At 36.5% G+C, this 13,031-nt stretch overlaps 1 protein-coding gene across 5 annotated transcripts in view; it reads left to right on the top strand.

Moving 5' to 3' along the window:
* The first annotated feature begins 1,143 nt into the window (after positions 1–1,143).
* The window catches only part of PALLD (palladin, cytoskeletal associated protein), a 206,956-nt gene continuing 195,068 nt past the window's right edge, over positions 1,144–13,031 (top strand). For all 5 annotated transcript variants that reach the window (XM_074866506.1, XM_074866505.1, XM_074866503.1 and 2 more), the window contains exons 1-2: positions 1,144–1,284; positions 4,239–5,279. In XM_074866506.1, coding sequence (XP_074722607.1) covers positions 4,240–5,279 — 1,040 coding nt within the window. In that variant the 5' untranslated portion in view covers positions 1,144–1,284; position 4,239. The remainder of the gene's footprint in view (positions 1,285–4,238; positions 5,280–13,031) is intronic.

Below are 13,031 nucleotides of genomic sequence, written 5' to 3'. Positions count from 1 at the left end.
AGCTACAGTTTCTCCTATCTGCTCTAGAGAATTTGACTCCCAGTGGGCTATGATCTGGCAAAAGCAATCCTACCCACACATTGCTTTTATTTCTGGAAATTATATGATAAAACCTGTAGATTAAACCAGCACTCTTCTTGTTTACTTCTTACTTTCACTATCAGAGGAAATGATGCGCCTTAAAAGGCACAAGTGTGCTCTTGGACAGAAGATTTTTCTTCCCTGAGACAAAACTCTCACAGGAGTTCTTAATGAGGTGAAAGTACTTCCTTAGCAAAGATGGTAAGGGAAAGTTGACTGTGTTACTCATTACACTCTACAAGGCTATAGAAACCAGAAATGCATTTTGATTGTTTCAGTGTTAATACATGTGTCAGCGTTGTGGGGTCTTTTTGAAGCATACATGTTTTCCTGCGGGTTTGTGTGTCATTTCTGAGGGAGAAGATTACTTCTCTTCTGGTGATAGGATTACTTCATTTGAGATGTAAAAATTCAGTAGGTAAATTTATTTATACAGTGTAGTATATGGTTACAGATTAATAATTTTTAGTATTACAAAAAGATGTATGATTTGCGCTGATAACTCTAAAAAAGTTAAGGGTCTTTTCAACCTAAATGATTCTATGATTCTATGTTTTTTTCTTTTCCTGGAAGATTTTAAGGTGCACAAGGAAGCTATTAATTTTAATCTGCTTTAAGTAGAAAAAGCTAATTATTTTATTTATTGTTATAAAAATAGTTAATTTTGTTAAAAAAAATAAAATCTGTTAAGACAAAATGCTGTAGAAAGAAATAATTTTTTAAAAATTAACTTCTACACACTGTGTTTTCTATGACCTGTGGAGTAGGTCCTTTAATAATGAGCAAAAGTCACATCCTAAAATTCCAGAATAATATTTTAAAACAGCCTTAAAAACTATGTTAAATATAACAAAAATTGCTCATTTAAGTGATTAAGTTCTCTGAATTTCTGAGTAGTAAGTGCACAGAACTTTGTGCCACTTCCAGGCCTAACGTTGCTTCTGTTGGAATTCCAGATAGCGGCAGTCTGCTGAAACATGAGTTCAGTTCCCAAATATAGATGAGTGGGGTAAGAATTACACAGTCACAGAGGACAGATGTAACACACAGGCCACAGTCTTCTCGATGCTTACTGAGGACCAAGCAATCTTTCCTGAATAGCTGGAGCAACTTTAAGCCTACTTAGATAAAGAAGGAAAAAAACCAACTTTACCCGCTATTACTTATACTTGAGACTCATCATTTTGGGCCATTCATTGTAAGGTCTGTTTTATATTTTCTGCTAAATTTAATTATCGTACTATGGGGAGTAATTCTGCAGGATTTCAAAATTCAGAGGAAAAATATGTGCCTTTTGTTTTAAAAAAATCTTACCAGATACATTTCTTCCTTCATAGTATTCCTTTGAACAGATTGGCTTTGGGTCATATTTTTTTAAGTAATAATTTTTCACTGGACAGGTTCCGCAATTTCAGGATGCTTATACTTTTCCCAAAATGAGTCCTTTGATTTTCTATGATTTTCCATCTTTCATTATTTATCTCTTGAATACCTTAATTTGATTAATTATTCAAATGTCTTCTGAGATTATTATAATCCAGTACGTTTTGAATTTACTATTTACTATATTATTCATTAGAGCATCTATACTATTTTCTGAGTAAATATTTAAACAACGTGATATTAAAATGTGTGTTTACTTGTGAGTAATTTTTAAATGTATAGCAAATAGGACCCCATAAATAGTTTATATGTAATAATGCTGGAAGCATACCTAAACACTGATCTGCATGTGACATTGTATTTTATGTTTGTGTCTTTAAATGATATAGTACATGGCTTTGCAGGTTACCTAATAAGTAATGATGATGAAAACTGTTATAAATACATTGTAGTCTAACTTGGAGAAGCTAGAAATAGCATTCAAAATTTCTAATTATGATCTTATATGCTACTTGATAGGGTCAGTGATACTTCACCTCCAGTTCACTGTGGTTACAAGTTGCTCCAAAAGAATAGTGGTGTTATATATTACAGTATGGCTGAAAAAAAAGTCTTTATACTGGAAGCTTCCATTCAGCTGTCTAAAGCTAGATATATAAATCCATTTTTAGACATCAGACTTTTCTTACCAAGAAGGCTTATCAGCATTAGAAATTGCCAATAACCAGCACATATTTAAATTCATTGGCTTAATTTAAATACCCAGCTACAGATTGATTTACCTAAATTTAGACACTGGGCTTTGAAAATTATGACATATATTGCCATTATATTTTTTTGATGATAAAACTAGGAGGTGATATGCTAATTCATAATACATTCATTTTAATCATCGTGTCGGGTGGCTAGCAATAGATGAAATTGTTCTCCGACTCATAATCCATTGAAACACCAGAGCAGCTTGGTGTTGGAAATCAGAGAAGTCTATCTATCTGAGTATGTAATGTGTCACTTTGAGATGTGAGCAAGCTAGGAACTAGTGTGAATCAGATTTAAATAAAGATATCATTTGAAGCACAGATATTCACAAGTTATCTAAATAGTAAACTAGCAGGTTTGTTCATTTGAATACAAAGTTTTAAAAAATAACAAAGATTAAGGAGACAGAAACTCTCCAGGTTTAACCCTTGGTTCCCTGGCATTCATCCAGTTTATGCCTTAACAGCTGAGCCTCTAGACCAACTGTTTGCTTGGCTTCTCAGATTCATTCTTTAAAGCTGCTATGTGATAGTCAGTTATACTGTATATACTTTTTTAGATTTTGTTGACAAGAGATTGGCATGGTTGCTATATTTGTTGCCCTGTAAACACAGATAAAAGGAAAGAAAGATGTAACCCCAGCAAAGAATAACCCTATCACTGTATTCTGTAAAAACATAGATCAAATCCTAAAATGCTCTGGTTTCCTTATACATCTCTTTTGTATGTTGAGGTGTAATCTGTTGGTGAGAGAAGCAGGCATATCAAGGGATGCATATGCCAGGCCAAGAATTCCAATAATCTATCAGTCAGTTAATGACTACATGCCGGGTAAGCCCTGGTGAAGTGACTAAAGGTAATTGGAGCTTGCACAAGCTGATGTAAAATACATCCGAGTGCATCTCATGACTGTCAAGCCACCTGTCTATCAGTGGAGAAATACTCTGGACCATTAAGAAAATATAATATTTTTTAAAATCTTGTGCACAATTAATCTCATAGAAATTATCATAATAAGAAGAGGATTTTCAAGGGTAAAAACACTGATGTTCAACTTAATTAAATGCTTTGCAGAAGTAACAATTACTTTTAAGATCAGATCACTCACAATCTAGTGACCAGCAGGACAAATAAATTTCAATAAGGAGAGTTTCAGGCAGATCCTTCCCTTGGGAAAAGAGCAGTTTCCTTAATGTCTTGTTTCTTGCTGGTTTTACAGAGGCAGAGAACACTCACCTTCTTTCTAAAATCATGTGGGAAAGCTGGAGATGTATAGATGCTTCTGTACTTTGTGAAACTGGTACAGAATATATGTTATACACTTATATGGTGCAGGATGATACATGGGTTGTGAAATCTATTTCTTTGGTGTTTTAGTTTTAGCATGTGGTAGTTTGATATTCCACTTGCCAGTGTTGAGGAAAGTGCTACTAAATTGTATTGAAAGGTAACAAGTTAAAAACATTAACAGAAGATCTAAAATATTATTAAACACATTGCCAACATTAAACAGAAAGGATAATTTGGAATTTCTAATCCAAACATCCTTGTGTAGATTCTCATAATGGTTTCAGCTGGAACACTTTTCCTCTCAGAATTTGATGGTTTAGTGTCTGGAAGGAAGTGTTATGGGAAGGAGAAAAGTAAATATATTCCACAAATCATCAGAAGCCTAAAAACAGAAAAAATGTATAATAGCATTGATGTGAAGTAACAAGTCACTCAGATTGGTCCAGTGGAATTGAACTTGTGCTAGGCAGTGTACAGAAAAAAGATATCTTCATAGTTTTTCATAGAAGATGCATGAGAAAAATTGCTCCTAAGTGCTCTCATTTTCACCTAGACAATTTGCAACCCTGGCCCATTCTAATAGAAACCAAGGCTTACAGTATTTCATGCACTGTTGGGTTCTGCTCTTCTCCCAGTTTTGGTGTCGCAGTTTATGGGAACCAGGATCTAAGAGGTTTTTTTATGGAGAAGTTTTTTCATTAAGGAATTGTGTTTATGTCTTCCAGGATGCAAGACAGAAGCTGTGGCCAGGCATTGCCTCTTTCTTCAGTGCTGAAGGAGGCTTACTGTGCAGAAAGAGGCACCAATAAGGGATATCCTGAAAATATGTCGGAAGCTTCATCCTACTTTTTGTATGATCCCCTATCAGACATACAGAATGGGGAATTTTCAAATGAACTTTCTGCCTTCCTTACCCAGGAGGAGATATGTAAGAGCCTTGACATAGCTCAGGAAGCCATTGCCAATTCCATGAAGGAGGATCAGAATGCAGCGCCAGACTTCACTCATTATTTAAACACCTCTCTTTCTAGCACTTCAGAACATCCTTCTTTCAGTGATACCAAACTGCACAAGCAAGATGCTTTACAGAGGCCTCAAGCAAGCAGTCCGACTTCATCTGCTGCAAGTCACCTTCCCCCAGGGAATCAGAAAGAGCAATCCACCGCACCTCAAACAGCAGGTAGTTTTGTTACAGTTTCCCGGAGGCAAGCAAGCACTTCACCTTTGCTAACTGCTAGTCCCAGCTTCATTAGAAGCCTGAAACATTTGGAGAAAGATGGTCCAGGTGTGCCTAGGGCAAACCCAAAGTCCAAATTGGCATCCCAGGGAGAAGTTCCTTTCAGGAACAAGCTGTGTGACAAAGCTGCCACATTCATAGAGGAACTGTCATCTATATTTAGACAGGCAGCAAAGACAAGAGGCCGAAGCCCTGATGGGGACTCGTCTTCTCCAGACAGTGGATACCTGTCTCCTAAAAAGAAACAACCATCTGTAACTGCCTTGGTGAACCAGGAGTTTGACAAGCCACATCAAGAGACTGAGCCTGAGACAAAATTACCTGGGGCTCATCTGAACGGAGAACACTTTGCTGAAAGGGAGAGCATCACTCAGAGCAAAATGGTCCTTTGCCAACCCTTCATCAACATGGAAGAGAATAAATCTTCACCACCTCAATTCACTCAGAAGCTCCGGAGCCAGGAAGTTGCTGAAGGAAACAAAGTATTGCTGGAGTGCCGAGTTACTGGCAACCCAGTCCCTGATGTCAGGTAAGTGCATGCCTTTTAACTGAGTCACTGGATATCATCATCCTCTGATTGTGGAAGGTACCGAAGGACAGGTATCACAGTGGACCTGCTTAGAGGTAGTCACATAAGAACAGTGGATCACGCAGTGGTAGTAAGCACATGGAAGAACAGATTCTGACCTCTTTAGTTCTCTAGAGTGTTTCATTGTTTTATGCTTGGGAAATGAAGTTCTACTTGATTCAAGAGCCACATGGCAAAATTAGAAACAGAATTGGCTCTGACAACATTCTGTGTGACTGTTACCTCATTAGTCTAGGTGAAAGAATTCATAATTTGCCCCTGAAGAGCACGTATCAGGCAGTTGATACAGTTTTTACCGTCAATTAATGAGAATGTCTCCAAGCCCCATACCAATGGGATTTGGGGTCTATACTATGAGATAACCTAAAATTTTCTAAATCCAGCCAAATATCCTCTTGTGTAAAGCAGTTCCAAAAGACATTAAGGTGGTCCCAATTTCAAAACTTCTTTTGATACTTTGTAGTGAAATTTATGTGCATTTGCTTTTGTTCGATGACAAAATATAAAAGTAACTGCTGTGTAAGTTTGGTTTAGGTGTTTTGGTTCATTCTTATTATGAATAACTCATAATGCTTTCCACTGTCTTCCTTTCGTTCTAAACCTAATAGAAATTAAGGTCAACCAGCAGTGCACAGACAGTGTTTGCCACTTCACGGGTTTGAGCCTTAATTCTAGTATGATTGCTTAACGCACACAGAGGTTTATATAGTTCTTCACAACCTATTTTTGTTTAAAGTCAGCAGAGCATACTTGATATTCTCAAAGGAAAGTTTTGTTCAAAAAGCCCTATTTGGACCAGATAGAATTTGTAGTTCCCCATTCAGAACTTCCTGTAAGGTTCTTTAGTTACATCTGAAGACTACCTAATTCTTTTAAAGTTCTCAACATTTCCTTAAAGAAATGTAGCAATCATTTTCCTGTAACACACGTTGTGCTTTAAATTGCTTCATATCTTTTGCTGTGAAGTCAATAACATTAAAAAAGTACAGCTCTGAAAAGTCATGTTAGGGCTATATGTGCTTATATATGCTTTCATTTCAAGGTGAAAAGTTACTTTGTAGAAAATATCTCCAGAGAGTCTTGTTTGTGACTCATGAAGACAACAGCATTGCCTTTATCCTTACCTGAGTCTTCAATGGAAATATAGCCCAGAGAAGCTGAATATTGAGACACTGAAATTTTCACTGGGTCAAAAGATCGTTTATAGAGACATCAAGTGTGTTCAGTTGTTCTTGCATACAAAGTGGGAAAAGTTGTACCTCAACACATTGAGTACATTGGTTATGTACTCAAGCTTAGATTGAAACCACCTGATCTTCTAAGCCAAGAGAAGCTGTAGATCTAAGTATGCCAAACAAAGGAATTACGTGATGAGCCTGGCCAACACATTAGGAAGCTTACCCCCAAAATATAATTGTAATGCCCATCAAGCAATATCATAGCCATGTCACGTCATTAATAGTTGTTTGTTTTGTTTGGGGTTTTTTAATATCTGCTTGGAAAAAAGGACAAGAATCACACTTGCGGGTGCAAAAACATTCCAGTTGTTCATTCTCCTTCAGACTTCATGAAGCAAGAAAGAGGAATTGTAAAAAGTCACACAATTATGACAGCCAGGGAATGCTCCTTCTTGTATTTCTTCTCTTAGATTGTTCCTTCCCTCTCAGTAAGATATTTCAGTCTGCCAGTGGTACTGATGTGGACACTAGGGCAACACAAGCTGTTAACTTCTATTAATTCTTTTGTTGTTGTTGGGTTAGGTAATATTGTCTGAAAAGTGGATTCGTCGCCCGGTGTACAAGAGGTCAATAATCACACATGCAGGAGAGACATTACTTATTTATTTTAGGGGTGTGCAAGCCTAGGTGCTCTGTGGTTTCCCACAAATCAAACACACCAATGGGACTTTTCGCACTACATTCATACACAAAACTTCCAGAGTTAGTAATTTTCCAAGACCATCCTCTCTACGATGATTGGTTAGTAATTTACATACAATTATAATAGTACTGGCACAACACTTCTACTACTACACATACTCAGGGAAAGGGTCTTCACACAGGTAAGAGTCTTCTTGACCTATAGGTGTGAGTTTTAGTGTTATAATGAGGGTAGTTCAGTCAAGGATACTTGAGTTTGCTTGCCAAGTTGGCAGTGTACCCTCTTCAAGGTCTAATTGCTCCGGGATGTCCTTGCTCAAAGGTGGCTTCTACTTGTTCTTCTGATTAGGGCCTTTGGCTTTAACATATATAAAGAACATCTTTCTTGACCTAAGGGTAATATTGCTACATTGTTCTAAAAGTTTAACCTTCAACAATATGACAGCTAACATGGTGTTACTAATACTTTTGAGTTGTCAAATAGAGTAGTAGCAACAGAGGGACCACTCTTAGTGAAGAAAAATAATTACTATTAATTAATACTAAAGACCTTTTCACCTAATTTTATCCATCTGTAGGTTAGATATTTAACCTGACCAAGTCACCCTAGACTCCCTCTGCAGTCACTAGAGAGAAGCACATCTGTTTGGTACACTGACTAGAACTTAGGGCAAATACTTCAGACTAAACACTTCATTATTAGCTTGTCGTAACAGGTGAGGTGAATCCCACCCACTCCTCCATCTCTATGCCAATGGATGGCACAGGGAGAAAGAGTTGCTCTGCCAACTCATATCCACAGGTAATGCAACTAGGAGAAAAAAACCTGATCTGTCTTTCAGGTGAGAATTCACCATGATACATATTGCCTCAAATGAACTTAGTTTTCCTAGTATTTGAATTTTGAAAACATCCATGCTTCCATAACTTGAACAGCAAACTTTCTTACAAAGTTTTTTTGCTAAGAAAGCAAAAGACACAAAGGTTTTTTTATAGGGTACTATAAAGTTTTCAAGTCATTAATAAGACTGTTAAGGTACTGAGAGTCAGTCTGTAGACAATACTGTTCTACTAGAATGAAACACTGTTTCTGTTTGCTTGAATGTTTTTACCACCGTCAGTCTGTTACGCTTTAACACATATTTCAGTCCTATTGAGTTACAAAATGTGTTTTGTGTGGTGAAAATTATCTTAGAATAGGCAGCACATAGGCATGAAGGAACTCTGAAAACAAAATTACTAAAGATCCACTGCATAGACCCTAGGGCCAACAGCATTTACTTTTGTAACACAGCAAAAAAGCCTCGCTGGTGCCCTCAGACTCACATACTCTGTATTTCCTTCCATTGGTACAAGTACAGTGCTGTTCAGAACCAATTAGAAGTTGCTGATTTCTTTTATGAAATACAGCATAGACAGTTTGAGTGAGTTTGACTGTTGCAATGAGGCTGCAGCATTTTAATAGCAAAGATGCACTGTTGTAATGCTTCAGTATCTTGTTGCTCTTATTTTATCTGGCAGATCAGTCTTTACTTCAGTGATATGACTACAGAACGGCACATAAGTATTAACTGAACTAGGAAGTTGTGTACAAGCTATGGAGCTTTTTTGCTTAGGTCTTTTACACCATTGTTGTATTAATGTCAGAGGCTGCTAATATAAAGATGTTTACAAGAAGTCTAGGAAAAAAGCTTTATGTTCTTTAAATTTTAATATAAATTCTGCTTCTCTGAATCTTAACTCTTGCAGAATCGTTAAATGAGAAGGCAAATCTTAATCCCTGAGCAGAATGAGTCATGAGAAACACTGCTGACATAATAGTCAATGATTTTAAAATCAAGTATACTTTTAAGTAATCTCATCAGTATCAATTAATTTGTAACTTTTGCTTTATTTCCCTTTTTGAAACCCATAATTGTGCTATGTTAATAGTCTGCAGATACAACTGTTGCTGAACTGCAACAAATATGCTTCATGCCAACTTCTCAGTCTCTTTCAAAGCTCCCTGACACTTTCATGGCCCACCCTTGAATTTAATAATTATTAATAATTCTCCATCTGGCAACAGCACACAAATTTGTGAATATAAAGATATTGCTAACAAAAAAATTACTTTTCCAACGTTCCCACTAAAAATACATTTCCTCTTTTGTCTCCATTTCATTGTGGATCTTCAAGAGAGGAAAAATACGGCAGCTGTACCTCAAAAGCCTATTCATTTTGGAAGTCAGTACAATTCTGCACCGTGACCTTCCTGTAATGACGCTACCTTGGCTGAGGAGGTCACTCGCACACAGCACGGGCAGGGTTCTCGCAGGCTGGATTTCTTCTGAGGGCCGAGCCGCACAAGGGGGAAGTACAGAGCCCTTGAGCTATTGGGCGCTGATGCGCAGCCCACAGAACAAAAGCTCAGACTCATTCAGGACACGGCAAATACTTGCGTGCTGTTTGGGTGAGACTTCAAAGTCCTGTCTCTGTATCTTGGCGAAAGGAGGGGGTTCTTTCTTTTAGGAGATAAGAAAGCATGCAGAAAAATTTGTCGTGGATTCTAGACTGTAATGTCATTGCTAGGAACTTCTAAGCACTTACATATTATCACCTATGCACATCACTTCCCCTCTTTCTGGAGCTGAAAGAGAGTTCTAAGGTATATCCTGAATATCCGGTAAATAGCTAATATGCTCCAGTGGAAAAAGACGAGCCTATTTAAAACCGCGGATGTATTGCAGAGCAAATGAAGAATCCTTGCAGTTTGTGCCACTTTCATGAACATTTCTGTAAATTTGAGTTTTATATGGTAAAGACAAAAAAAAAAAAAGCAAAACATCAATGATACTAGTTGGCCATTCTCTTGTATTTTGGTAATAAAAAGAATCTAGTTTTCTAAATTGTACTTAGACAACTGTTTCATTAGACTGAATTTCTGATTTGTAGTAACTTTGAAAAAATCTTGGAAGCATAATCACATGAATTGGAAAGATTTAAATATTACTGTTTTCTGAAGAAACTGGCCAGAAGGAAAAACATGTAAAATATATTAAATGTTTTGTGAAAACTGCTGAATAGGTATAAGGTAGTAGAAATGGATATTAATGTTACCGTCAAAAGAAGGGCCATAGAACAAGCTGAACAGTTACCTGGTCTGTGAGGCATAAGAGTGAGCCACTTAGCACATGTAAAACTTGCTGAACAGGAGATACAGATAGGGGCATGAGCCAGGATTACCACAGTCTGGACATTTGCACATAGCAATAAAATCTGCAGAAACCAGGCTTCAGTTGTTCTGATTTTTCCCAGAAAAGCCAGTTTCAATAACATAGCCACTGCAAATATTTTTGGAATTCTGTGTGGTAAGTGTGATAAAAGTAGAGAGCAATTGGGATTTTCATTTTTTTTTGTCTCAGCTGGGAAGAAAATAACCAGAAGCTATAGTTCCTAAAGTCATGATGAAATAACAATAGTTTAATGGTGACAAGAAAAGCACTGACTAAATTGTTATTTTTCCCAGCACCCAAGAAGTTGTCCAGCCTAGTAATAAGCACAGCTGATATTTAGGCAGCAACAAACACTGGTAGCCATGAGTTCATCCAAGTGATCTACAGCAGAGTAAGAGGCCTTCAAAAGAATCTACTGAAGTATTTATGACCTTTTAGCATGTTACTGTTTTTCTATGCATCACATTTTATTCTGGATCCCAAAAATCTTTATAACTGACTTTCTTCCCTTTTCATAGCTTTTTTGGAGCTAAAGTTTCCAAAGTCCTCAATTTATCCAAAGTCAAGCTAGAATCCTGCCTTAACCTGCTACCCTTCTTATAAGGCTAAGGATAACAAGGTTGCAGAATCTTATTATAAGCAAAGAAATCATCAAATGTAGTGGAAGGACAAGGTGTATGTTTGAAGGTGTCTTAAATTTTAAGTTCCTTGGATATTCATAGCTGTATCATACAGAAGGCAAAAACTGTAAGTATTATGGTCTGTGTGACAAAACTTGAGCAAAGTAGCTTTGTTCTATGAGAGTAAAATAAGTAAACTTTGATGGAAGAACTTATAACTAATAGCATTTATATCTAATAGAAGAACTTATAACCAATCTTAGGGTTGAATCCCAAAAGAAAACAATCAGTTAAATTTCAAGAACCACTACATTTCCTCAAAATTCAATGCCCAATTTACTAGTTCTATTAGCAGAAAATCAGTTATCTAACAACAAAGATTTTGTCACTGGTCAGAACAATTTTAACATTGCTGAGCAACCCAAATTCCAGCCTAAGACCTAGCAAAGTGTTGAGTATTTTGAGAAGTTCTAGGATCTTGTCTTCTAAAGAAGGTATAAAGCATATAAAATATAAGTTGAAACAGAAATTTTCATATTACTCTCAAAATCATTGTATCAGTCAGTAGCTCTCCTTCAAAGTGCATCAGAAGTGCAGTACTTAAAATACCCAAGTTACTACTGAGCTACCTAAAGAAAATCCCTGCTGGGAGTGACTTAGAGCTCATTAGCAGTTGCCTCACTACCTGAATATTTAAATACTTCTGAGGTCTTCCCTGAGCTGTAAGCTATGATTAAAGTATTTACAGATATTCACCCATATTCTGTAGCACAATGGGTATTGAAATGTTTTGTGCAAAGTATATTCTCTTCAACAGGAAATTGACAAAAAAAAAAAAAAAAAAGCACTTTCCACATACTACATTGCAAGAACAAGGTTTCTCTGTTTTAAGGAATCTATTTGCTCTCATTGTAATCCCTTTCTTCTCCTAAGAGTTGTTTACCTAAATTTCACTGTAAGAAGTACCTAAAATCCCCACCTAGAAACATTACTTGCATGTAATCCAGAGCTGTTCTTAGAAAATATAGAAACAAATACAAAGTACAACACTTAAATTTATAATAAACCCCAAACTATCTTGATTTCTACAACTTCACAAAACTTAACCAGTTTTACAGCCTTTAAAAGCTTTGAAGTATAAAAACATGCAATAAACTATGTCTCCACCATAATCTTCATATCAAGCACAGCTGCAAAGGACATAGCACGTCAGATTAAGTAATGCGTAACACAAATCTGAACAGCTGGGTGGAAATCCAGGTGTACAAGACAATAGTGACTGAGCTACCTGGACAACAGTTGGTAGATTTTTAATTGTGGGAATGTAAAGGGTGTCACAGATGTAGTTTCTGCTTCTTTACTAGGCTTGATTTCAGGTAGGAAGGCTGTGGTTTAGAGGTAGCATTTAGTTTAGTTTCTTAAAGCCTCTCATTGTATAAATTTTGTAGTTGTAACGGAACACCGGTGCCTTGGTGAGAGATACAGGTGTTCTACCTTTAATACTACTTATTTTTTATCAAGTATGAGTAGCCATTTGTGTATGTGTGTTAATGGAACGTATTTGACAATCCTAAGTATCTTTAGTTCAAAAAAAATTTGTTTCTTGGGTGTGTTCCTCACCCTTTTTGTATAAGCTCTTTGACAGTCATCTTCAAAAGTGTTACTTTTCCATTTGTAAAATCTTAACTATTCAGATTAGAGTTGAGAACCAGGTGGTTCAGGTCCTGCTTTTCAAATATTTTCATAAGCTTAAATACATACTTATGCTATTCAAGATGGAAACTTTAGTAAAGCTATTTTATGATGGACTTGTTTAAAGTATTTGTTAATTCCATTCTTATTTGCTAGCTCAAGACTGAGGAAAGGCCCAAGAACTAAACTTGCTTCTGAACAATCAGATGCTTAATGTGTCTTACCAACAGACTTTACTAGACTATAAGCATTATGGTAGCTACAGTGATTGCAGAAATACTTTAT

Source organism: Strix uralensis, chromosome 4, assembly GCF_047716275.1.
Source record: "Strix uralensis isolate ZFMK-TIS-50842 chromosome 4, bStrUra1, whole genome shotgun sequence".
NCBI lineage: Eukaryota > Metazoa > Chordata > Aves > Strigiformes > Strigidae > Strix > Strix uralensis.
The sequence above is the reverse complement of the archived record's forward strand: the minus strand, read 5'-3'. Positions and strand labels throughout refer to the sequence as shown.